Source organism: Silurus meridionalis, chromosome 13 (genome assembly GCF_014805685.1).
Source record: "Silurus meridionalis isolate SWU-2019-XX chromosome 13, ASM1480568v1, whole genome shotgun sequence".
Classification (NCBI taxonomy): domain Eukaryota; kingdom Metazoa; phylum Chordata; class Actinopteri; order Siluriformes; family Siluridae; genus Silurus; species Silurus meridionalis.
In genome coordinates, this window is record NC_060896.1 from 23,024,075 (window position 1) to 23,048,191 (window position 24,117).

General features: G+C 40.6%; 1 protein-coding gene across 1 annotated transcript in view; it reads right to left on the reverse strand.

The window, feature by feature from the left end:
* sipa1l3 (signal-induced proliferation-associated 1 like 3) overlaps window positions 1–24,117 on the reverse strand; it is a 96,938-nt gene that overhangs the window by 28,485 nt on the left and 44,336 nt on the right. The window contains exons 3-7 of the mRNA XM_046864314.1: window positions 12,706–14,266; window positions 9,140–9,270; window positions 5,861–6,049; window positions 3,897–4,071; window positions 2,821–2,924 (exon numbers count right to left, since the gene is read on the reverse strand). Of these exons, the coding sequence (XP_046720270.1) occupies window positions 2,821–2,924; window positions 3,897–4,071; window positions 5,861–6,049; window positions 9,140–9,270; window positions 12,706–14,044 (1,938 nt within the window). The 5' untranslated portion in view covers window positions 14,045–14,266. The remainder of the gene's footprint in view (window positions 1–2,820; window positions 2,925–3,896; window positions 4,072–5,860; window positions 6,050–9,139; window positions 9,271–12,705; window positions 14,267–24,117) is intronic.

Below are 24,117 nucleotides of genomic sequence, written 5' to 3' on the forward strand. Positions count from 1 at the left end.
TCCAGAAAGTAAGCATTACACAAAACATTTATAATTTCCATTCAAATAATAATCCATACTGTAGGTCATAAGAAATATATAATTTTTTATAATATATAGTATATTCTCTCTAAAATACATGCATGAGATATATTTCTTCACTCTAAAATATATGTGTTTAAAAATAAATTCATGCTTATTATTTGTATTTGCTCTTAGGCCACAAAAACACTGCTGCTGTTTTCCTGCGTTATACGTACAAGTGGGTGTTATACACACATTATAATCCCTTTGACATCACTTATGGAAGGTGGTAGCTTAGTGGTTAAGACTGGAGGTCGACTGATTAATCGGCTATCATCAAAAAATCCATACCGATAGTTTTTCCGGCTTCCGGTCCGTTGTCATTACGAGAGCGGCCTCTAGAGGCGAATCACTGATGCCACGTTGCTGCTTGTTTTTACATGAGACTGCATGCTGCACAGAGAGCACTATATTTTATTTATTATTTACAATTTATTCATTATATATTTATATTAATTATTATATTCATATTTATTACCTTTAGTATTTATTACCATGATTCAGTACTGGTCTTTTTTTTTGGAATAAAGTTCAGCACTATTTTACATGAAGGTTTTGTTTGTTTTTTATCCAGGATAGGAAAAAATTAATCAATTAATTAAACGGTTATTAATCGGTATCGATAAAATTCACTATCGTTCGACCTCTAGTTAAAACACAGAAGTACCACTCCTGAAACCGTGAGCAAGGCCCTTAACCCCATAGCTGATCATTTGTATGAATGAGATAAATCAACGTTACCCTGAATAAGACTGTCTGCCAAATGTCCTAAATGTAAATAAAAGAAAAAAAAAAAAAAAAAACAAAAAAAAAACCCTAAACAAAACTAAAAAACAAACAGTCAAAATACCATTAAGCAGAATTAGGGCTAAAAGAAACACTTTTAGATTTTTTTTGCTAGAGATCCATGAGCACTGTACTTAAAAAATGTGAGAAGGATGAGGAAGAAAAGAGATCACTGTTAAAAAAACACTTTCATAACATTTTGTTACAAAAATAAAAATCTGATTGAGGAATCAGTGATGCTTTTAAGGCCGATTTGCTTCATGGGAAAGATTAGGGTTAAGACTGTATTATGAATTACTGACTGTCTCTGCCAAGAGGTTCTGATTCAGCAATAGAAAGACTATTTGGACAAAACTATTGGGGCACCTGACTTTTTCAGCCATGTGTAAGGCCTCCCCAAATTATTACCACAAAGTCAGAGGTACAAAATTTTATATATTATGCCTTTATATGTTTGTAGCATTCAATTTCCCCCTCATTTAAACTAGGAAACCCAAACCTGTTCTAGCATGACAATGTACCTGGGCACAAAGCCAGCTCCATGAAGACATGGTTTATTTGGGTTGGAGTAGATCATCTTGAATGGCCTGCTGTACATCAGTACCTAACTGTAGTAACACCTTGTGGCTATATGAGCACAAATCTCCACAAGCTCACTCCAAAAACATCTTCCCAGAAGAGTGGCGGATATTATAACAGCAAATAGGGACTACATTAGGAACGGGATGTTAAAAAAATCACATTGAATCTTTTGGTCATGTGTCCATATAATTTATATGTTGCTTTCAACAATAAGATATACAGTCAGATAATTATATAATACAGACTATAAAGTACATAGACGTGGAAAAAAAATCCAAATAATTCTACATATACACTTTAGTTTCACTGTTTTTTTGTTTTTTTTTTAAACATCTAGTATAAATTAATTGAAAATGCATTATGGAGTGTCTGAAAGTCCACCCCCAAGCCTCTCTAAACCTGGATAGACATTACAGGAGGGTCCCAACTGCTCTTAAATCCAGTACTTCAAAAAAATTTCAGGCTCATTTTGGCTCATAAAGGATGCTGATCATTTCATCTAGTAATGAGATTACTCTAATAAATTACTCTCTCTCTCACACACACATCCTCTTGTTCAGTAAAATAGCTGATCTAGCAGCTCGTCTGTTTGATGTGTCCAGAGAGACTAACAGTGCCTGAGGCTATTCTCCATGAGTACGACCCTGAGGCATCCATAGCTCCCTAAATCTCTCCTTTCTCGTCCCTCGTGACAGAAAGAGAGACAGACAGGAGAAAAAAAAAAAGCAGACTAACTAGGACACACAGCTCGGGGTAGATGAACACTGCCCTCTGCAGACCTCAGAAAACAGAGAATAGATGTACATATCACCAGTATTATCTGTCTCTTTATCTAAATATTCTTCATTTCTATTCATTTATTTTTTTGTAGGTCCAGCATCCATATTTTACACTTTTGATTTGGTTTTACACGCACGCACACACACACACACACACACAAACACACACAAACACACACACACAAGTGCGTGCATAGCTGCTCGTACAGCAGATGGCGCATCCATGCTGGATTACTGTCATGTGAACATGTAAAGTATTACAGAACGACGATCCACAGTGGAGAGGAAAGAGCGACACACACACAGAGCGAGAGAAAATAGCAAGCGGAAAGAATGCAGAGTGAACAATGAGCCTTTACAAAACAAACCCACAAACGCAGAAACTGAAAGCAGACTGACAGAAACTCGGCTTGACTGAGTAACTGTACATCAGATAAAGAAGAAAAAAAAAAAAAAAAAACGCTGAAGAAATAAACAAACACAGAAGAGTATTTGTAAAAGGAAAGAGTTTATAAGAAAGCCTAACTTCTATAAGGAGTCTCACTGGAAAAAAAACATGGGTGTCAGGACCTGCCGGTTCAAGTGTGTGTGTGTTGGGCGTGTTATCTACCTGCTGGGGGTTGTTTGGCATGTACGGAAGCATTGTAGATACGTGAAACATGATCTCATAGTCCTGGTAGACGGTGTACAAGGAGTGTGTCCCAGTGGAGTCCGCTGTGCAAACACAACACAAACACACAATTGTATGAGACAAAGGCCAAAAGACACGATGATTAAGAGATTAAAAGGATACATATTTATAATGGCAATGATAAGGTTTTCTATCTCATAAATAAACTAACAATCAATCATTACCTTTCTATCTGTCTGTCTATCCTTCTGTCTATTAGGGTTTCTGCAGGTTTCACCAAGTCAAATTTAAGACTTTTTAAGACCATTTGAGGAGCATTAAGAATGAAATTTAAGACCTATATCACATCAGAAACACATACGCAAATACGTTGGTAGCAACTGGCCATAACCGAAATCCCAAATTAATATTTTTCAAGTCAAGTATCACTAAACTTACAGTTCCCCATAGATCACATATTTTATTAAATCCGTCTGAGTACCATTCACAACACACACTCCAAAATCTAGTGGAACATGACCTGAGGTCATTATAAAGTCGAGGTCATTATCAATCTAAAATATTGTACATGTATATTTGTTTGATACACTGTATAACTCGCATTCAACCTCACTGACAAAGGCTGGGTGGTGTTATTGAAGACCTGGATGTGGTTTGGTTCATATACATAAAAACAAAAAAGACAAAACAGTTCCTCTATACGGCGTTTGTTCACACACATTATCATTTCTATATTAACAGATAATTCACCGGCACTTGTAAAGAAGATGACCAACATTATCTAAAACTAATAATAAAAAAGGCGGAAAAGGATTTAACCAATAAAAAATAGTGTAATCGATGATATAATTACGTTTTCAATAAGCAATTTGTAAAATGTCGGAATAAGGAATGTGTTAAACATTTATGGAAGGAGTCTCCAGTATCAGTGCTTTGTATCAGTGTGTTTTTGTCTTCTTTTTTGTAATAAAATACATTTGTGTGTGTGTGTGTGTATGTGTGTGTGTGTTAAAGAAAGAGAATAGAATTAGCGAAAGAGGGAAAGTTACACTTACTCTTCGTGTCCAGTTGGGCAGCGTACTTATTGAAGCCCTTTAAACACACTGTGTCCCCTAGCAGCTCCAGAAATGCTGTGAAGGCTGGCGTGGCCTCCTCGTTGTTGTACATCTCCTCTTCAGTGCTCTGGTCTGCTCGACACAGCAAGATGCCCACCTTATGCTTCTGGCTTAGCTACAGTGCACAGAAACGGGACATTAATGAGAGAACTGGAACGGTTATCTATTAGGAACTGTCAGGATTAACTCTGCTGCTTCTTCCCTTCCAAAATATGTACAGATTTTTATATATTTGATAGTATTTTGCGGTGATCTCTTATAACCCTTTCTACTATTTTCCCCACCTTATATTTGTAATTAAACACCTTATATTCGTAATTAGCAAAATGTAAGCTTCCTAAATGTTTGGGTTTTATGCCGTCTCACATCTTTTAATGCTGTTCTCCTTCTAAATAAAAAACATATGGCATGCAAGTGGGAATACTTCACCTTACAGAACCTGTACAATCCCATTTTATCATACATAACCTACGTAATGTGTGTATATAGTTTAAAGAATAACAAGCTTCTGGGATTCAGTCTACTACTGTGAAATCATGTAAAACTCAGAGGTGCCATTATTTCTAAAAGAATAAATCCTAGCAGACAGCCCGGTATAAATATGCATGATGGAAGAGACAGCAATTCATTTTTTTTCTCCAGATGTGCTCCAAGCAGCAGTCTTAAAAAAAAAAAAAAAAAGCCAACATCCTCAAATTTTTCAATTTTTGTTTCATTGGCTTACAAGGTTGTGGTGATGAATTCACAGGTCACGCAAAATAAAGTGTGAATTACAGTTTTTCTCAGTTGCTTTCGAGCGTTTCTCAGATCAAAAATAAAATTCTTAAAACTTCTTGTTCAACCTCCACACAATTTTTGTGGCTTTGATCAAATTGCCAACGCTTTGGTACATAATTACAATTTCTGACAGTGAATGAACAACCAGGAAACGAACGGACACTAGTGCAGTACAGTAAAAGTGTGAATCCTGCCCGGTCTCTTGTAATCAATATAAATTAAATATGCAATCGAATAAATACATTTGTGCATATCTGTGCAAAATAAACATATTTGCCATACAGAAGAAATTCAGCCTTGTGCATGTTTAATCATTGTAATTCAAACTAGGGCCGAAACAATTCCTTAAGTAACTCGAGCAAATTACTTGCCTCCGTGTTTCGTTTAGGCCATTTAACTACACAGGGAGCACTGTATTTCCCTGGGGACCAATATTACTGACGCACCACCTGCTAAACTCTGGAGTGCTCTGGACAGGTAAACACAGAATGAAAAAAATGTAGGAACGGTGAGAAAACAGCGAGAAGCGAAGAGAAGATCCAATGTGTGGTGCCGTTTGTATAAATTGCTTTGAGAAATGCACTTACTGGTTTGCAAATATAAAAGATGGTTTAAGAAATGCTCCAAAGCAACTGAGAAAAACTGTAAAAGTAACTGGTGCCAAATAGCACATCTTTAATGTGTATCTTTTGCCTGAGAACTGAAATATAGTGTAGATTTGGAAACAATTCAAGGTACGAAATGGAACACTAGGGTACTTAGGTTAAAGATAAACCGATCAGGTCTCTCTTGCTGCTGAATATATCCCACCACTTCACCAGTCATACTATTATAATGCCTCATGTTATGCCTTGTAGAAAAGATGTACTATTGAAGTTCATTTTCAAGCAATTTCTGGATCGTTATTATTTTAAAGCCAAAAAAAAAATAAATCAACCAATCTTTAATCCCCTTCATTCTTTGAATAACTAAACATTCAGCAGCTCTTTCACAAAGCAGACTCTCCCAGTTATCTTGCTAACTTGACCCCAAACTGGAGCTGGCTTGTGACGCTGGTCTTGCAGTTACGTGAGAACTTGTTCTCGTTAAAGGAATTCCCCTGTGGTTTGCTCGGAGCGATGACTCACGCCTTGCTCGTCCAGTTTGAGCAGCTGCTCTGTGACTTTGGGGGTGCTGAGAGCTAAGCGCAGACACGATATGCTCAGCTCAGGCAGCACAAACTCCAGCACCTCCTTCAGGGGAAGACCCCGCACTGTCCCGGGTTTCGAGGTGGAGGGCACCGCGTCCTCCAGGACGGAGCCTCTTAGTGTCACCATCTGGAGCAGAAAATATAAATAAAAAAATAAATAAACAAAACTAAATATATGTGAATATATGGAAAGCAAGACAGTGAAAATCAAGTCGAAAAGCTTTTATTGTCATTTCAACCATATACTGTATAGCTGACGCAGTACAGGGCTTCAGACTGCTACTAAAATGGTCTATCACATAAATATTGACGTATTAAACAGGGATGCATGTGTGCTGAAAGAGCTAAAAATAAAATTTAACACCGCCTATATGATCGTTCCCAGGCCATGCTGTAAAATGATGGCAGATTTACACATGACAGGATGACTTGAAGTAAGCGTTTTACATTTTTTTATTTCATTCTTGTGTGGCACTTAAAAATATAATTTGATGCCTGTTGTTTTTCTCATAGGAGCCAAAGGCTGCTTAATCGATTTTTTTTGTCTGGAGCCCTGCAGTACACAGTGAAATGAGACAACGTTTCTCCAGAACCCTGGTGCTCCATGAAACAACATATAGACATCACACAACATAGAGCTACGTAACAGAACACAGAGCTAAGGCCTAAAGTAATTCGTCCTTGCCACATAAAGTGCAAACTGCAGGACAAAGACAGTTCAAACAAACAGTGCGACAGATACACAAAACACAAAATAGCGCCGGATAGTAAAACTACTGTATAATATAATATGTTATACAGTACAATGTGCAACAGAGAGAACTGTGAACAAAAGTCTACTTGTAAACATGAGCACCATGTTGTGCAAAAACAGCAGTAGCAGCAATCAAGAGGTGCAAAACAGCATGTAAACAGTATAATATAATCATGTATAATATGGCTGGTGCTGAAGACATGGATGTGTACGAAGTGAAGTGAAAATGAAAGGTAGACAAATTACAGACGGAGAGAAAAAAGAAAACAGAAGCTATTTCAGGGCCATTATGTGAAGCCGAGAGAAAAAAAGAAGATGACCTACTGGAATGTTAAATATATTAATCGCACTATATTGAGTTGCAGGCCTACGCATGAGACGTGGCCTCAACAGATGGTAAGCTGATAGTTTCAGCCTCCACAGTGTGGCATCGTTTCCCCACACGAGCTTGGTCGGGATGTGACAGAACACTTCGCGCACGATATTCACACAAATCTCTTGGGCCTCGCTCCTTTTTCATTCACTCTGCTGCGGTCGTGTGAATGAGCGTGTGAGGCTCTAAAAACCGAGCGCTGGTGATTCGAGCAAGTCACGTGGGTTATCCCACATTCCGAACCTCAGGTCTGGTGTGATAAGCTTTTCAAGCAGCGATTTATTAGCTATATATGCTTTGGGTGAACTTTTACATACTTATACATTGTATTACGCATTATATGAATATATAATAAGCTGTACATTATATTCATTAGCAACAGTTCATTTTCTTACAGCAACATTCTAGCCGCGTGTTACTGTGTATTGAATGACATTGCGGCTATTTATGTGTCAGATGCTTATGTGACGGGTGCTAGCTGCGTTTTGTGCCAAATAACGGGGAGTGTGAGAAAATGCTGAGTTGTACTGGCGCTGCATTGCTCTGCTGGGTTTAGCCGGATTACATGGCTGCCTGGATGCATCACGTTCACCCGGTCCGCACAATGCAGCGGCTTCGGTTCACACACACGCATACGCGCGCACACACTCATTATGTAACACTACTCAGGCTCCGGATTGACCTCCGTCTCGATGTGAAAGCCGCGTTGCTACGTTAGGGAAGTCCTGAGCTGTGTTTCAGATAAAACTTATTTTTTTGAGTTCCAGTAAACAGGAACGACAATACAATTGAGTTTTAGCAACACAGAGGAGAATCAAACACACATGCACACGCACACACACACACACAAAGCTGATAGATGAGCCCAGGCATTGTGTGTGTACTGTGGGTTGCAAAACTTCTCACTTTTAATTATACTTGATCAATATTTTAGCAATAGTAATTTTTTTATAGTTAAAGCTAATTTCCATAGTTCTCTCCATCTCAATGCAAAAATAAGCAAGCAAGACCCTTAGCTCTCAACTGCTCTACAAAAAAGAGTGAGCTAAATAAAAAATCAGGCTGTTTGCCTAATGCTGTACATGTCTTTGCTGTTACAGCGAACGTCTCGGCTTGCGCTGCTGATCTGACTCTAAATTAGCTGAGTGGGATTGGATAGCGATGTGCCACCCCCGGCTGCTAATAGTGGAATTCACTTTGGCTGCAAAACAAGGAAATGAATGACTAATGATTCATTTTATTGAGCTTAAAAGGACATTGCAAGAAGAATTCCTTCAGGAACGCGAGCAATGGAACAGCTATACACAGAGGGTTGCAAAATTTCCGAATTTCTAGGACTGGAAACATGGGAATGAAGTGGGAATTTAAAATCGTGCAGTATATTTTTGGTTAAAACAACGGGATTTCATGTAATTTGAGTTGCATTTCTTCACTGCACATCCATCACTCACGTGCACACTTACTGCAGGGCTACTGAGGCCACACCCCCTACAGGCACCGTGCATTCCTCCATAACATAACACAGATCATTTCTTGAATCCCGCACGTGTATTCAGGTAAAATGACAAAGATATTACAGATATTTATGTTCAAAACTTCCTTGTGCTGTGTGTAAGCTACTGTGCAACAAAATTATACTGACGAAAATGTCATTTTCTAAAATCTGTATTATTTTTGCAGTTCCCATGGAAGTGCCCATGGAAAGCTTCAGGGGGAAAAAATTCCGAAAATTAAACGAAAGATTTCGCCCCTTTGCAACCCTGTATACACATTATGAAGATTTGTTAAAGAAAAAAAATTCTTTAATTTCAAAAGATCAATAGCTGAAACAAGAGCTTGTGTTTTAGTAATGTATTTTTGACCTTCTCACCATGACCACCGTCAGGAAAAGATTATGGAAATGATATTGCTATAAGAATGTAACATGATGAGATGCAGTGAAGTTACAGGTGTTGATGTGGTGTGTGCAGCGCTGAGAGAACTCAGAGTACAGTGTCTGTGATAACAAACACAGGCAAACGACTTGAGTTTAGACTCCGGTGGTGAAAGAGAGCAAGCCAAATAACACACACTGCCGTTTTGATACACACCTCACTGGTACGGAAGATGAGGCGGTATTGGTATTGGTCCTTCAGGTCTTTGGTGTCGTCCAGTTTCTCTCTGCGGATGCTCAGAGCCACGGGCCCCAACTTCTCATCCGTTCCAAAATAGTTCCAGTGCTCTAGAGTGAGAAAGAGGCAGAGAGAGAGAGAGAGAGAGAGAGAGAACGAAAGGAAAAAAAGGGGTGAGAAAGAGCAACTTAATACTTTATAAACAATACCCTGCCGCATCTAGTGCAAATCTTTTTATACCACATCGCTGTCGATTTCTTAAATCTGATTGGTTAGATGGTGTTCATTATTTTATAGTGTACTTAAAGCTACATTTGAAACCATATTGTTCTAATGTTATCAATTAAAGAGCAACAACTTGAACTTGAACAACTTGAAAAAAATGTATAGAAGGAGTGTCAATATCAGGAAGTTTTCCATTGTGTCTTTAGGACAAAGGACATTTAGACATTCTGGAACTTGTTGATTCTTAATCTTAATGGAAAAAACGAATAGAAAAAGGCAACACAAGTGTCCACATCTGACCGTTTATGTAAATGTCCACAGTTGACATGTCGATGTAAAAAAGAAAAAAAAAAAAAAACCTGACAAAATGTTGACAAAATGATGTAAGTGATAACAGGAACTAACTTGTCTAGTGGACTTTCCACAACATTAAAAATACCTATACTTAGATTAAAAGAACGATGTGTCATGAAAGAAAAAAAAGATTTATTTATTGGTGCGGTGATATTTACAGTAATATATTAGGAATAAACACTTTGGGACATAGTTTTGCTATAGGAAATTGTGTCTCAGCTTTGAGCTGGCCCAAATCACACCACCTTATTGTTAATTATATTCCTAAAACCTCATGCCCTGTTGCGCCGGGACATAAATGCCATGGAGTGAAAATATTCAATCATTTCAGCTGTTTTTACTTAAGGAGGGGCACCTTATACTCTGAAGCCACTTACGGTCCAGAGAACACGGTAAACACGAGATGAAGGAAAGGACACAGAGGGTAAAGAAAAGAGATTAGTCCAAATTGACTAAACTTGAGAAGGTCATGTTCGGTGGAGTGGCATTAACATACTGCTTGTTTAAAATAGGCGGACGGCTTTTTCACTGCAGACCTTAAGAGCATTCCAGGGCAATGCGGCACTGTTGACAAAGCACTCGACACGAGAGCGCACGGATATAGTGACCTTAAATAGTCTCACGCACAAACATTATGTGGCAGATCTGGAGAGAGAGAGAGAGAGAGAGAGAGAGAGAGAGAGAGAGAGAGAGAGAGAGAGAGAGAGAGAGAGAGAGAGAGAGAGAGAGAGAGAGAGAGCACGTTCGTTCGACACGCTTTCCTCCAGCGAGTGTGTCATTTGTCACCGACCGCTGCGGCAGACTGGGATTTCGTTCCCGCCGTCTTAAATGTCGGCACTGAGACATCTGTCAGCCCATGGTTCGAGTTCAGGATATGGCTTCTGGAGTTTTGGATGAAACATCGGAAAAGCGGAGATGAGCGAACGGATATGAAATACTTCATTTAATCAAGGGCACGAAGGACGCAGCGCTCCTCAGACTGCGATTGTCTAGACAGGGCAGGACTGCTGCGTGCCTGGCACACGCATGCAATCGCAAGCCAAACACACATGCATACACACACACCCTTTAACTGTACAATTATTAACACTATGAAACATTGCTTACCAGGTGTGGCTACCTGCCGTCATTAAATAAAGATCATGAGAGCGAACTATATGAAAGATTAATAATCATATCATTTCCCTGTGGATTTATGGCGTAGTAATATTGATATTGAATACACAGCGTTTCTGCTGTTCCTACTTTCAGCAATCTTTGATCCACTTTAAATCTCTCGGAGGAATATTTCAGTTGCAACAAAAAAAGAAGTGGCCAAATGCATCAGGTTTCTTTTTTTTTTTTTTTTATGACGTCAGTATAAATGTCCACACCTGAAATGTCAATATAAATGTCTATTCCTGTCATATCCATGTAAATGTCCACACCTGGCATGTCACCTTAAATGTAGACATCTGGCATGTCGATGTCCACAGCTGGAAAGTTTATATAAATGTCCACACCTGACATGTCAATATACATGTCCATTTCTGTCAAATAAATGTAAATGTCCACACCTGGCATGTCAATATAAATGTCCACACCTGGCATTTTAATATAAATGTCCACACCTGGCATTTTATATAAATGTCCATTTCTGTCAAATAAATGTAAATGTCCACACCTAGCATGTCAATATAAATGTCCATTTCTGACCAAATAAATGTAAATGTCTACACCTGGCATGTCAATATAAATGTCCACACCTAGCATGTCAATATAAATGTCCATTTCTGACAAATAAATGTAAATGTCCACACCTGGCATGTCAATATAAATGTCCACACCTGGCATGTCAATATAAATGTCCATTTCTGACAAATTAATGTAAATGTCCACACCTGGCATGTCAATATAAATGTCCACACCTGGCATTTTAATATAAATGTCCATTTCTCCGTAAATAAATGTAAATGTCCACACCTGACATGTCAATATAAATGTCCATTCCTGTCAAATAAATGTATACACCTGACATGTCAACTTAAATGTAGACACCTGGCATGTCAATATAAATGTCTATTCCTGTCATATCCTTGTAAATGTCCACACCTGGCATGTCAATATAAATGTCAACACATGACATGCCAGTAGAAATGTCCACTCCTGTCATATCCATGTAAATGTCCACACCTGACAACTCAAAGTAAATGTTTACACCTGACATGCCAGTGTAAATGTCACAGCCCTAGCAAAAGAGGAAATGTCGTAAAAGCAGAGATGCCGCTTATTTCTAGTGCCCTGCCCATTGTCTCTTCAGCTCGCATGACTTTTGAAGAACTCGCTATCTGCAAGGTTTCAGCTAATTTTGTTAAACAGTTACAATTAAGTTATTTTTGGAGCGTGCGGTTGGAGACGTTTACAGCGCTGGCATTTAAGATTCCGCAGATGGATTAACATTTGGAAGGCAGATGTATGTCTAAGTTTGGGGTAAAGCTGCAACTGTGAGTGTGACTGCAGGTTGCTGGTACGTACTGCTAACTAAAAAAAAAAAAAAAAAAAAGTTATAATAGCTTGTGATGGGAACAGCTCAAAGTAAAACAAAATAAAATGTTATGTACCCATTGTAATACAAGCAATTTAATGTTTTGCATTTCTTCCCCCCTAATATTAGTGAAATTGTACTGAACCATGACTTGAAAAATAGAGAAACGTACGAAACTGTGAACTTTGTGTGCCGTTACACCTATGGTTAATAACCTCAAAAAGACATTTAAGTGTCTTTATGTGACACTTTACTGAAAACAGTTCTGGCAGTCACTTTGAAACCAGAATCATTTAACACTCAGCTAGAAGGTGTGAGCCAAACTCTGATGCAATTAACTGTAAATGTTTCCCGTGTAAATTACCAAGAGGGTTTTTTTAGATAAAGATTGCTATAATATGAATGTCTATGTGAACATGTAGAAACAGGATGTACATTATACCTTTCTCGTGGAAGTATTCACGGTAATATCGGGCTCCCAGATCCACATGCTCTATGCAGTGATGCTGCAGTCTGTCCATGCGTGTGGCCTGCTCTTCTTGGCGAATCTCCAACACAGCCACACTGGCGTTAGTACAGCGCATACGCAGCCTGGCCTCTCCGCGCTCCGCCCACGAGCTCAGGAAGCTCACGTTGCGCTCGCCGTAACTCCCGGTCTCGTTCAGGAAGTTGGGGCAGGTAAGCAGTAGCTGTTGCTGAGGACCTGAGTTTAAGCTGTCTGGTCCTGCCAAATCCAAGGCTTCTGTGGCCAAGGTAGATCCCTCCATTAAAAAACTTAAATCATCCGTACTAGGAAAGGTGGGTTCGGCTCCGCCCAGAGCCAGAGCGCGAGTCACAGCCAACGAGACGGCCGAGGATGTGGCAGACGCTGAGGATGCCCCTGTGGCCGTGTTACGTCTCTGAGCTGCGTAGCTGCGCTTGGCGGCTGCCTCGTGTAGGTCAAACATAAGGCTTTGGGCGTCGTAGTGCGCAAAGCTGCGAACACACAGCCAAAGTTTGAGGGAAGTTTCAGACTGTCGTGCGTCCTCGGCGGACGCTTCGGAATCCCCCTTATTGGCATTGCGTAGCTTCCGAAACAGGGAAGAGGTCCCAAGGGATGATTCTGTGCCGCCACTCTTTTTGCGCACCCGGCTCTCGGGGCGGTCTTCCGAGCGAGGTATGGAGGGGGCCGGAGATGGCGATGAGTTGAGCGAGAATTCGGCTCGCAAAAGTTCTCCCAGCCTGGCAGGGGCAGCACTGCGCTGGTCCGGCATCTCCTGCTGGAACTGACTGAGCATGTCAAAGAAGCTCTCCTCGGGAACGGCTTGGACGTTGATGGATGACGTACTGCCGTAGACCCGGAACAGACGGCCTTCCACTTCAGTTTCATCCTGTTCACTCAGCGTGATTTCACTTGTCGATCGCTGCGTCAGTGGAGCGAATCCCGGGACCCGGAATCGTGCAGGGGAACCTGGGACTTCCCTGAGAGCCCTTCCCTCTCGAAACTCTGCATCTTTGCTGGGCCCTAGTAGTGGCACCCTCGCCATATCCCCTCGATTAAACCCCTCCTCTCCGTTACTGCTCTCTGGATTCACACCCTGGCCATTTTCCAGCAGCGATTCTCGGGACTGCACCCTCCTTGGAGGCCATTCGGCAATGCGAGCCCGTACGCCCATCTTGGGCACGGAGACGCGAGATAAGTTGGCCTCCGCCGGAGAGGTGTGGCCATTGTGGAGCGGCAGACGTAGATGAACCGGGGGAAGGGACTGAGACAGGGGGCCGGGGTCTCTGTACACGTTCATGGCGCCCAGTGCAATATCAGGGCTGTAGGATGGGGCAAAGGGGAGAACAGGAAAAGCTGTAGCAAAGAGTGCATCCCGAGCTGAGAGGAGCGAGCAGGAGCTCCACACGCTGGCTTTGTCCTCTGCTTCCTATGCACATGTTGTTTCAGTGGGAAAGGACCACGCCTCCCCTGATAGACGTTGACGAGTCAGAGTGATGTAGTGTTCCCTTCTGGCACAGACCTGCAAAATAAAAACAACACAGAATTCTGTGAAACATCCATAATGTCTGCGAACACAAACTTTACATAAGAGTCAGCTGAAAGTGGACTTAAATATAGTTAAAATAAAGCTAAATCTTGCTCCTGTTAGGGGTCGCCACAGCAGATCATCCGTCTCTATACCCCCCTGTCCTCTACATCTGCCTCTTTCAAGCCAACTGCCTTCATGTCTTCCCTCACCACATCTATAAACCTCCTCCTTGGTCTTCCTCTTTTCCTTCTGCTCCATCCTCATCTTTCTTCTACCGATATACCCCATGTCCCTCCTCTGCAAGCTAAAGCTAAATATAGGCTTAAATAGGCAATTTGAACCATTTTATACTCTGCTCATAACATTACCATTTTTCCACAATGGGGATTTAAGAATTAATTTACTTTACATATGCCATTTTCAAAATGTCTCTAAGCTTTTAAATCATCAGTAGGAAGATCTAATTTTTGACAAAAAAAACAAAAAAAGAGAAAGAAAGACTGAAGCTAAAAATGGAAGGGGAAGGATTTCGAAGGCAGATTTTTGTCTTGTGCTTTTATGCTAATCTCTCTTTTCCTCTCTCCTGGCACACATATCAGTAATTGCAGTAAAAAAAAAAAAAAAGAAAAAAGAAAGAAAAAAAAGAAGAAAAAAAGTCACATGGTCCAGTCTATCTCTTGAAAACCTCACATTGAAACAAAAAAGGTGGCTGTGTTTCGGCTTTGCGCTGTTTGTCACACAGGTGCAAGAAATGTTTAAAGTGGAGTGTTGAGGCTGTGTAGTGGCTCGGCGGGGGCTCGGCGGGGGCTTTTCCTTGGCCAGCTGCTTTCCGAAGCGAAGAGAATGTGCGCTGGTCTTGTCAGGCTGGTGAGGTATGTGAAAGGTGCTGACGGATTTAGGACCATGTGAAAAGTGACCCGTAACTCGTGTAACTGATGGCGACAGGACGGGTGATGATCAACATGCCGAAGCACCTAGTGGTTACTAAACATAATCTAAACTCCAGATTAGTAGAGCGGTAAATGTAAAAGCCTGATACAGCTGCAAATCTCTGCAGATGTTGAACCACCTAAGACCATTATTACTATAAAAGTCCCCTGCATTGGGCATAATTCAGAGACCCAGAGGTGCTGTGATGATTTATGTGGAGCAAAAGGGGATAGAAAAAGAATTTCTTCTGCTTTCACGATCAGAAAACAGAGCGAAGGAAATTCAGAGAGTTGTTATATAGGAGGTAAAAGCCTGTGCGAGAGACAGAGCGAGGGAGGGAGGGAGGAAGAGAGAATCTGAGTCACAGTGACAGGCTTTAATATTGAAGTCAGACGGGATCAGGCTTCAGCACATCGCCGCTGCTATAAAAAGCTCAACTCGGCATCGCCTGTTCCTTCTACTTAACCTTTTTTTTCCCCTTTCGTCTTTTTTGCTCTCTTCATCTATGTGCCATGCGTTTATCTGATAAGCTCTCAGCATAAGGCTTTGGATTGAGGAGGAAGAGAAAAAGACAGAAAGCCACACTACTGAGAAAAACATGCCAGGAGCCACAGAAGCAGGTTTAAACTATCCGGTGACGAAGCTATTTCAGTCCTCACAGTACACGTGCTCACTTCACACACACAGTTGTTGCAGCCTGGCCATAGTCATAACAAACGAATGCAATGTCCATATTGATAATTCAGAGTTTTTTAATAAATTAAAAATCATTTTGCATTCAATCAAGCTGTAAATATTTTTTATATAATTTAACCTGTTTAAATAATGATTTACTTCATAATTAAAATTTAACCTCAATTAGCAAACCCATATATTGCATATAAACTCATATGGACACCCATATGGACAAAAGCATAGAAAATGTCCTACCATATGTGGTTCTTCCCGTTACTTCAAGGAGGCACATAATAGTATATAATATCTTTGGATGCAGTAGCATGAAATTCTTCCTTCAACTTGAACTAGGAGACCCAAACCTGTTCCAGCATGACAATACCCCTGTGCACAAAGCCAGCTCCATTAAGATGTAGTTCACATGGGTAAAAGATCTTGAGTGGCCTGCTATTGAGCTCTGAACTCAACCCTACTGAACACCTGTGGGATGAATTAGAACTAGGGTTGGAAAGGGGTGTAAAATTTCCAACAACATTCCATGGGAACATCATCTGTTGAATTTTGGAAATATTCCATTTTGGAAACTTAACAGGAATTTATTGGGATTAATTAGAACTTTGGGGAAATTTATATTAACTGTATCATGTATATAAATAATCACATTTTGTTTGGTCATAAGATGACATGCATGCAAACAAATACAGATGTAAAAATAAAATGAAATTTTTGTTAACAGTTAGTCTAATTTTGTTGCTTAATATCTTAAACACAGCGCAAGAAAGTTTTATAAATATGTAATATTTATGTAATTTACCTGGACATTCATTTTTTGCAGGATTTAATTTGTGTGCTGTGTGCATGTGATTGTAGGTAGAAATTGCATTTGATTGTTTTAACTAAATTAAAGTTCCCTGTTATTGGCTAACCTGCAAATTTGTAAATTCCCAGTTTATTCTCATTAATTCCTGTTCATTCCCATGGAAAGTGTAAAGTCTTAATAATTCCTGGAATTTTGCAACCCTAATTAGAACGCTGACGCCTCCCCAGGCCTCCTCACCTCTCCCTACTGTACATCAGTACCTGACTTTACTAACACCTTGCGGCTGAATGAGCACAAATCTCCACAGGCACACTCCAAAATCTAGTGGAACATCTTCCCAGAAAAGTGGAGCTTATTATAAGAGCAAATGGGGACATACAAATCTCATTAAATAAAGTCTGGATATATTTTAAGCCATTGCAATGAATACCGTAACTGATGGTGTCTAATCACACTCGTATAAGAAAGTGACAGCTGAAGGTGTCTCCCCCCAACCCCTGTTTTAACAGCCACTGCATTTTTAAACACATTCATCAGCTGGTCAAGAGCCAACTCTTTATAAACCATATACAGTCACTTGCAGAATTTCAGCTACATTTACTCATGAAAGAGATCTGAATGACACCAGGTCAATTGATTACACTTAAGAGAGCCACTGCTGCGAAGCTCACTGAGTTTTTTTTTTTTATTGCTGTGAGTTATGCGTCTGCCAGCAACAGGCAGTGTGTTTTAGGCAATCGCTCACACTCAAGGCCGGCAGAGAGGCGAGGAAGGAGGCGGAGATGCCTCGTTATCTCTGTCGAGGGGGACTGTGACCTCCGGCAAGGTCAGCCAGGGGAAGAAAGCACAAAGCCCTTCCTCCTGGATTTGGCTTCTGTCGCGCCACATTACAACAACAGCTGCACGGAGAGGAAGAAAGGCTTCTTTCTCTTTCCTTATTTCTCACACTCGCTCCGACTCCCTCTTCATTCAGCATTTGAGGAACTTGACTGCGAGTGCTGATTTATTTTATGTAGCACAAATGTAGTGAGAGAAAAACAAAACAGCCAAAACATGTCTGGTGCCGTAAACAAAAAAATTTCAACACAACAAATACATATTTAGCCCCTCCCTCTGTCTGTGATTGGTCTAAATATTAAATAGTAAATCAGTAGTACGTTCAAAATCGTACGGATAATCTTCCACTGCTATCACTGCAGCGATATTGTGTTGTGTTTAACGGGTGTGTTACAGAAGCAGTACAAAAACAATCCGAGGACTCAAATTATAACATTATGCGTTAATGCTAAGAAATACATTTTCACACAGCAATAACCCGCCCCATATTTATTCACAAAGCAGTAAGGTGTGAAAGGTGTGCAGCAGCACCACGTCCCGGCAAAAGTGCACACGCAACGTTTGTTTAGTAAACCACCAGCCATGTTGGACAACCAGACGGACTTTTTATTTCGTGCAGTGTTCGACTAAAACTTGTAACTCCAATTCATTTCATTCATTTCACTGAAAAGAAAAAAAAAAAATATTCCAACACGGAATTCCTTCTTCAAAACTTAGGGGGACCCTTCAGCAAGTGATGTCAAATCAGATTGGCAGTTCACACAGTCAAGAGTTATGCTGTACCGTACACACGATTTGCTTTAGATTCAACAATATGTGTCTAGTAAATCTACAACATAGAGGACGTATACAGATGGTCCCTATAGTCACAATGTTCTACTTAAGATTTTTTTATATTACTATGACGATTGCGATACAACAAAACTGTAAAAAATATCGTACGTTTCGCACGGCAGGGAAACTGGGCATGCTGGCATGCTCCGCGCTCCACTCGCAAACCGGCGCTCATCCACGTGCTGCCACATACATATATACTGTACAGATTATACATTACCATAGTGTAAATTGCTCTGTTTGCTAAATCATATGTGTAAATTATTAACAAAGTACAGTATACTACCTGATACTGATCACCATTCTTTAAGACATGAAAGACACTTCAAAATAGTCCTTCACGTACTCTTCATTACTCTAACCTGCGACCACACGCAGCATGCACGAGTCAGCCATAATGATGGCAATTACATCTTCTTAGTCATGACTGATAGCTAGCAGCTTAGAGATGATGAGTTCATTTGATGATGTGATGACACGCTTAGCACTCCACCTTTCTCCTTACACACACACACACACACACGATAAACAAACACCTCATCACTCATATGATAGTAATAATCAGCTTTTGTTATCCGGTGATCTTTGTTTACAGCTGGCTTGTTTTTCTTTCCTTTTAAGTCTCTCCCTCATTTTTTTCCTTATACTTTTCAACACCTTCAGAGAGAATGAGTATGTGTACATGATCTAGAGCCAGGGAATTTTACGTACACACACACACACACACACACACACACACACACACACACACACACACACACACACACACACACACACACACACACACACACAATTACCTGCTGAGCTGTCAATCAAGCACCTGCCTGTATGTTTTGTACATTTCCTGTCTTGCAGTTTGTGATGCTCCTGGTGCTTGCAGCTGTCTTTGTTTATCGAAATCGCCTCAAACTTGCAGCTGAGGTAAAGCAGATCAGTCTGCATGAGCTTGCAGCATTTGATACAATATGCACGCAATCTTCCACAAACAAAATCGTTTTCCGTGTCTTAAGGTGACATCCGAGGCTGGATCTAAACCAAGACAAAAGGCATGACGATGCTAACTGGGTGTGTGTGTGTGTGTGTGTGTGTGTGCCAATGTTAACGACCTTTTTTCCGTGTTTGGATTGCAGTTTTTTTATTATAAAAACACATGCAGGAATCACCCCGGGTAATGTGTGTGTGTGTGTGTGTGTGTGTGTGTGTGTGTGTCAGTCTTGGAAACCACATCTAAAAAAACATCGAAATAAGATAATAACGACATCACGTTTTCCGCCAAATCTTGCTCGTTTGGCGTGACGTTTTTATTCATAACTTGCTCAAGGACCAGATGGTGGAGGGTCGACGTTGTTCGGATTTGAAATGAATACTTAATTAATATATATTTTTTAACATACATGCTGTAGAGACGATTTTTCATCAACCATATAAGGAGCCAGTTAAACAAATAGGGTGGTAAGAAAAGTCAGTTCATCTACAATCTTGCAAGCCTTGTTGGCAAAACAGAAGTGAGCTTAATTAGTTCTGTTTGCAGTCAAACACTGTCTAAAAGTCACATCCCTTTAACAGAGACTTTACGAGTTTATGAGTTGTCTCCGAAATGCACACGAGACTGTGAAAAGGTTTGCCGGGATAATACCTATATAATGCATCCCTTTCCAACTTATATGCATCAATAGGGCATAACATTATGACCGCATCTAACCGAAACCAAGCACAGATCCGAGTACGTTTCTTCGAGTTTATTACCTTTTTGTCCGCCCTTATCTTGTGCCCAAATCGACTACTCATTCTACGTGCAGAAAATCTTCTCAGCAAAGAAAAAGTGTGCATGTTTAAAAGTGTAGCAAACAAGCATGCAAGTGGTATGTACCAACAATTTTCTTCATTCATTCTATCACACAAGGAGTTGTGGGTAATATTAGCTGGGGAAAAAAAAAAGCCTAAAATAGTTGAACTTCTGTGTAAACCTCATATACCCGATATGCGTTTCAACATACTACGATTTGAGACGCGATAATTCTACTCCTTTAAGAGCAAAAGGTGAATTTTGATGCAGCATTAGTATAGGTTATGGGTTACAAACTTACTAATGATCATGAATACTGTCAAAGACGAGGTTAAAAATATGCCTGCAATCTTCGTCCCATTGTACAGAATACATACTACATCCTACATAAGCACTGGAGACGTCCCTATAGAGCAGAAAGCCTGGAATATTGTTTTCTTTGATATGTAACAATTCTCTGTAAACCCGATTAAGCATTTAACACTTCATGTGATCCGCTGTGGATCGTCTAATGTACACTACATGGACAAGTTTGTGGACACATCCCATTACATTAATCCCCATTTGTTTTGATAATAACCCCCACTTTTCTTAGATGCTCCACTAATTTTCAGAGTGATTTGTGCTCATTCAGCAACTCTGGGTGAGGACGCCTAGGGTGCAGTCAGTGTTCCAGGTCTGAGCTCTATAGCAGGCCACTCGAGATCTTCCCCTCCTCTCCTCTCAAGATTTTTCACTTTTCTAGGTTGTGTGAAAGGAAAATGTAATGCTTGTGCATCCAACTGTGTGGTAAAAGTTTGAAAAAGTTTCAATACTTTTGTCCATATAGTGCATCATATGCCACAAATGTGTGTGATATTAACAGATCTTATACGAGGTGGTATTAAAGAGACTAATGGCACTAACTGGTGCTACTCTGACCATGTCTGCGATTACATCAAATAAAATTCTGGCTGAAACTGGGAAAATCTGCCACAGAGACGTTTGACACGGCATATGTTTGACGTATGGCGATGCTGCGGTGAGTCGTATGAGGCATGCCTTATTTATTTATTTTTTTTATAACTTTCTGAACTAGAGAGTCGACTCAGTAAGTAAAAAGTCGTCAGTAAGTGCTTGGGATCAGTGCTCTGATACAGCACTTCTTTTTCCTGCTCTTTTCTAATGGTATGAATGTCATTACTGTCACATCTGGCAGAACGAATCACTCACCACCCCTGACCTTTAACACACAACATATGTAGCACTGGGCTAATCGCTTTAGTGTCAGCATGGATCATTGTTAGGATTCGTTAGTAAGAACGTTCACCCTGTGGATGTGTTTCAAATGGACCAGTGGGCACCTTCCATTTGAGACCCATTTGCACACCGACTCGACAGCTGTAGAGAAATGAATGCGTTTTATATAATTTTGGCACCCTTCTGGGCTCCATAACTCCAGATCTCTACAAACAAACCTTTTAAACACTGATACTACAGAAAGGCATTTGCAATATGCAAACCAACCCTGGGACCGAGCGGCAAGGATTTTACTGTGTGCGTGTATAAATAACACGTCACAGCAGGGGTTCGCCGATGGATTTTTAATACACTGCAATTCATATCGCAAGCACAGGATCTCTGTAAATGCTACGTGCCGACTCGTATCTCATCGGGGGGCAACATGCAGTATGTGCAAAAGAGAACGGCTCTCTGCAATAACAGCAGAAATCTCTGGTGCAGATACCTGTATTGGAATCTCATATACACACTATACACACTCATACACAATCTCTTCTTCTTTATATTAGCTCAGAAGCTGCTGACCTAACCTGCTCTTTGGGCTCCCTCTTCCGAATTTCGCTGGTTTGTTCTTTATTGCCAAGCCATATTTTACTCCATGCACTGTTCCTCGCTGTAGTTGTCAGAAAACAAAACAAAACAAACAAAAAACCCCAGATACGATCAGCTAAAAACAAGGAGGGTGTTTTCTGTCTTCGGAAGTGTTGGAACCTGAAACAGCAGCTCGTCATCTAAACACAAACATCTCGCCTGCAGGTTGAGACGCGTCACGCCTGGAACACGCAGATCACCCGCAACAACACACAAGAGCGGAATTGAGAACTGAGCCCTTATCACTGTTTTACCACGTCATACATAATACACTAAATAGACCAACGTTTGTGGGCACCTGCTTTTAAGATTTATATGTGATTTTTGAACATCCCATTCCACAGTTAGTCCCCATTTGCTGTTATAATAACCTCCAATCTTCTAGGAAGATGTTCCACTAGATTTTTAGAGTGTGCTTTTGGGAATTTGTGCTCATTCAGACACAAAGTCAGATAGTGATTTAGATGAAGTGAAGAGGCCTGGTGTGCATTCAGCGTTCCGTTTCATCCAAAGGGTATTCAACAGGGTGGCGGTCAGAGCTCTATGGTGGGAAACTCAAGATCTTTCACTCAACCAATATAAAGCATACCCTTCCTCTTCTTCTTCATCTTTTGGTTGCTACAGTTAGGGGTCACCACGGCGGATCATCCGTCTCCATACCCCCCCTGTCCTCTACATCTGCCTCCTTCTAACCAAATACCTGCATGTCTACCCCTTACCAAATACAGTTTGGAAAGTAAAATGTCCCAACACTTTTGTCCATATAGTGTATAAACTGTAATGTAAAAATATATATAATATACACCTAATGTTATATGATGATTCGAAGCTGCTTTACTGCCAGTGAAAGACGTTTCAGTTTGGTACACATCCACCACCAGAACCAGTATTATAGCCTTCTTTTGATGCTGAGTCCTGTGCGTGTTGCTCGTTAGCCCATATTTTCTCTTTTGTTTTTGTCACTTCTTCAGGTAGGATGAATTTCCTGTAAATGTGGCCATAATTAGAGTGCAGGTGAGCTGCAGGAAGTGCTGCCCCAGTGTGTGGGGGTGGAGATTAGAAGCTCGGCTTGACACACAGGAGCAACTCATCAGCTCCTCTCGAGCAACTGAATCGCCTGCATAATCACCAAATCTGTACCGTTTACTTTCTACCAGTGTTTTGATGTAAAAAAAAAAAAAAAAAAAAAAAAAGGATTATTGGTTGCCATAGAAACGCTGTGGTGGAACAGCAAGATCGAGGACGTTAGTGTGCCTTTAGCCACCATGAGTGACATCCGCCAGGGTAAACACCAATACACAGAAAGAGAGAGAGAGAGAGAGAGAGAGAGAGAGAGAGAGAGAGAGAGAAAACAAGAGAGAAATTGAGAGAGTGAGAAAGACAGGGAGAATGAGAGAGAAGGTAAAAGAGAAAGATAAAACATTAACAACTAAATCACGTCTCAGCTGCAGCTCGAGTGTGTTCTACAGTGTCTGTATGATTATAATGGGCTTTACGGAGGAGCTTCATGATGTACTTTCCACCAAACACCCCATGTGTACTAAACACACACAAACACCTCATTTCAATACAAACCTGATTTGTTAGTTCGATTTGTCCTTTATTACTTACATGATGGATTGGGACAGGGCTGAGTAATTACATTACCCCTCTTCCCTGTGCAACACTAATCCGATCTGAATAGTGCTTTATAAGAACGAAGGTCCGGCTTCGGGGTGGCGTGTGGTGCTGTTTGAGCTCTGCAATGTCCTTCTGCTCCTCAAACAAATCTTTAAAGAGGGGGAGACTGTTTAAATTTAATCTTCGGCTTTCTACCTTAAGGTGTGATTCAATTAGAAACGCAGCCACAGAAAGAGAGAGAGAGAGAGAGAGAGAGAGAGAGAGAGAAAGAGAGACAGAGACACTGGAAAATGTTTAGAAGGCATTTCTGAGTTTATGGAGCACATACTGGTGCGAAATAACGTTCCTATGCTGAATAATGACACTTTGTGTGTGTATGTGTGTGTGTGTGTGTGTGTGTGTGTGTGTGCCTTCAGGCACCTCTGCACTGTGTCATTAGACAATAGAGTCGCAGTAAATTTGATAAGT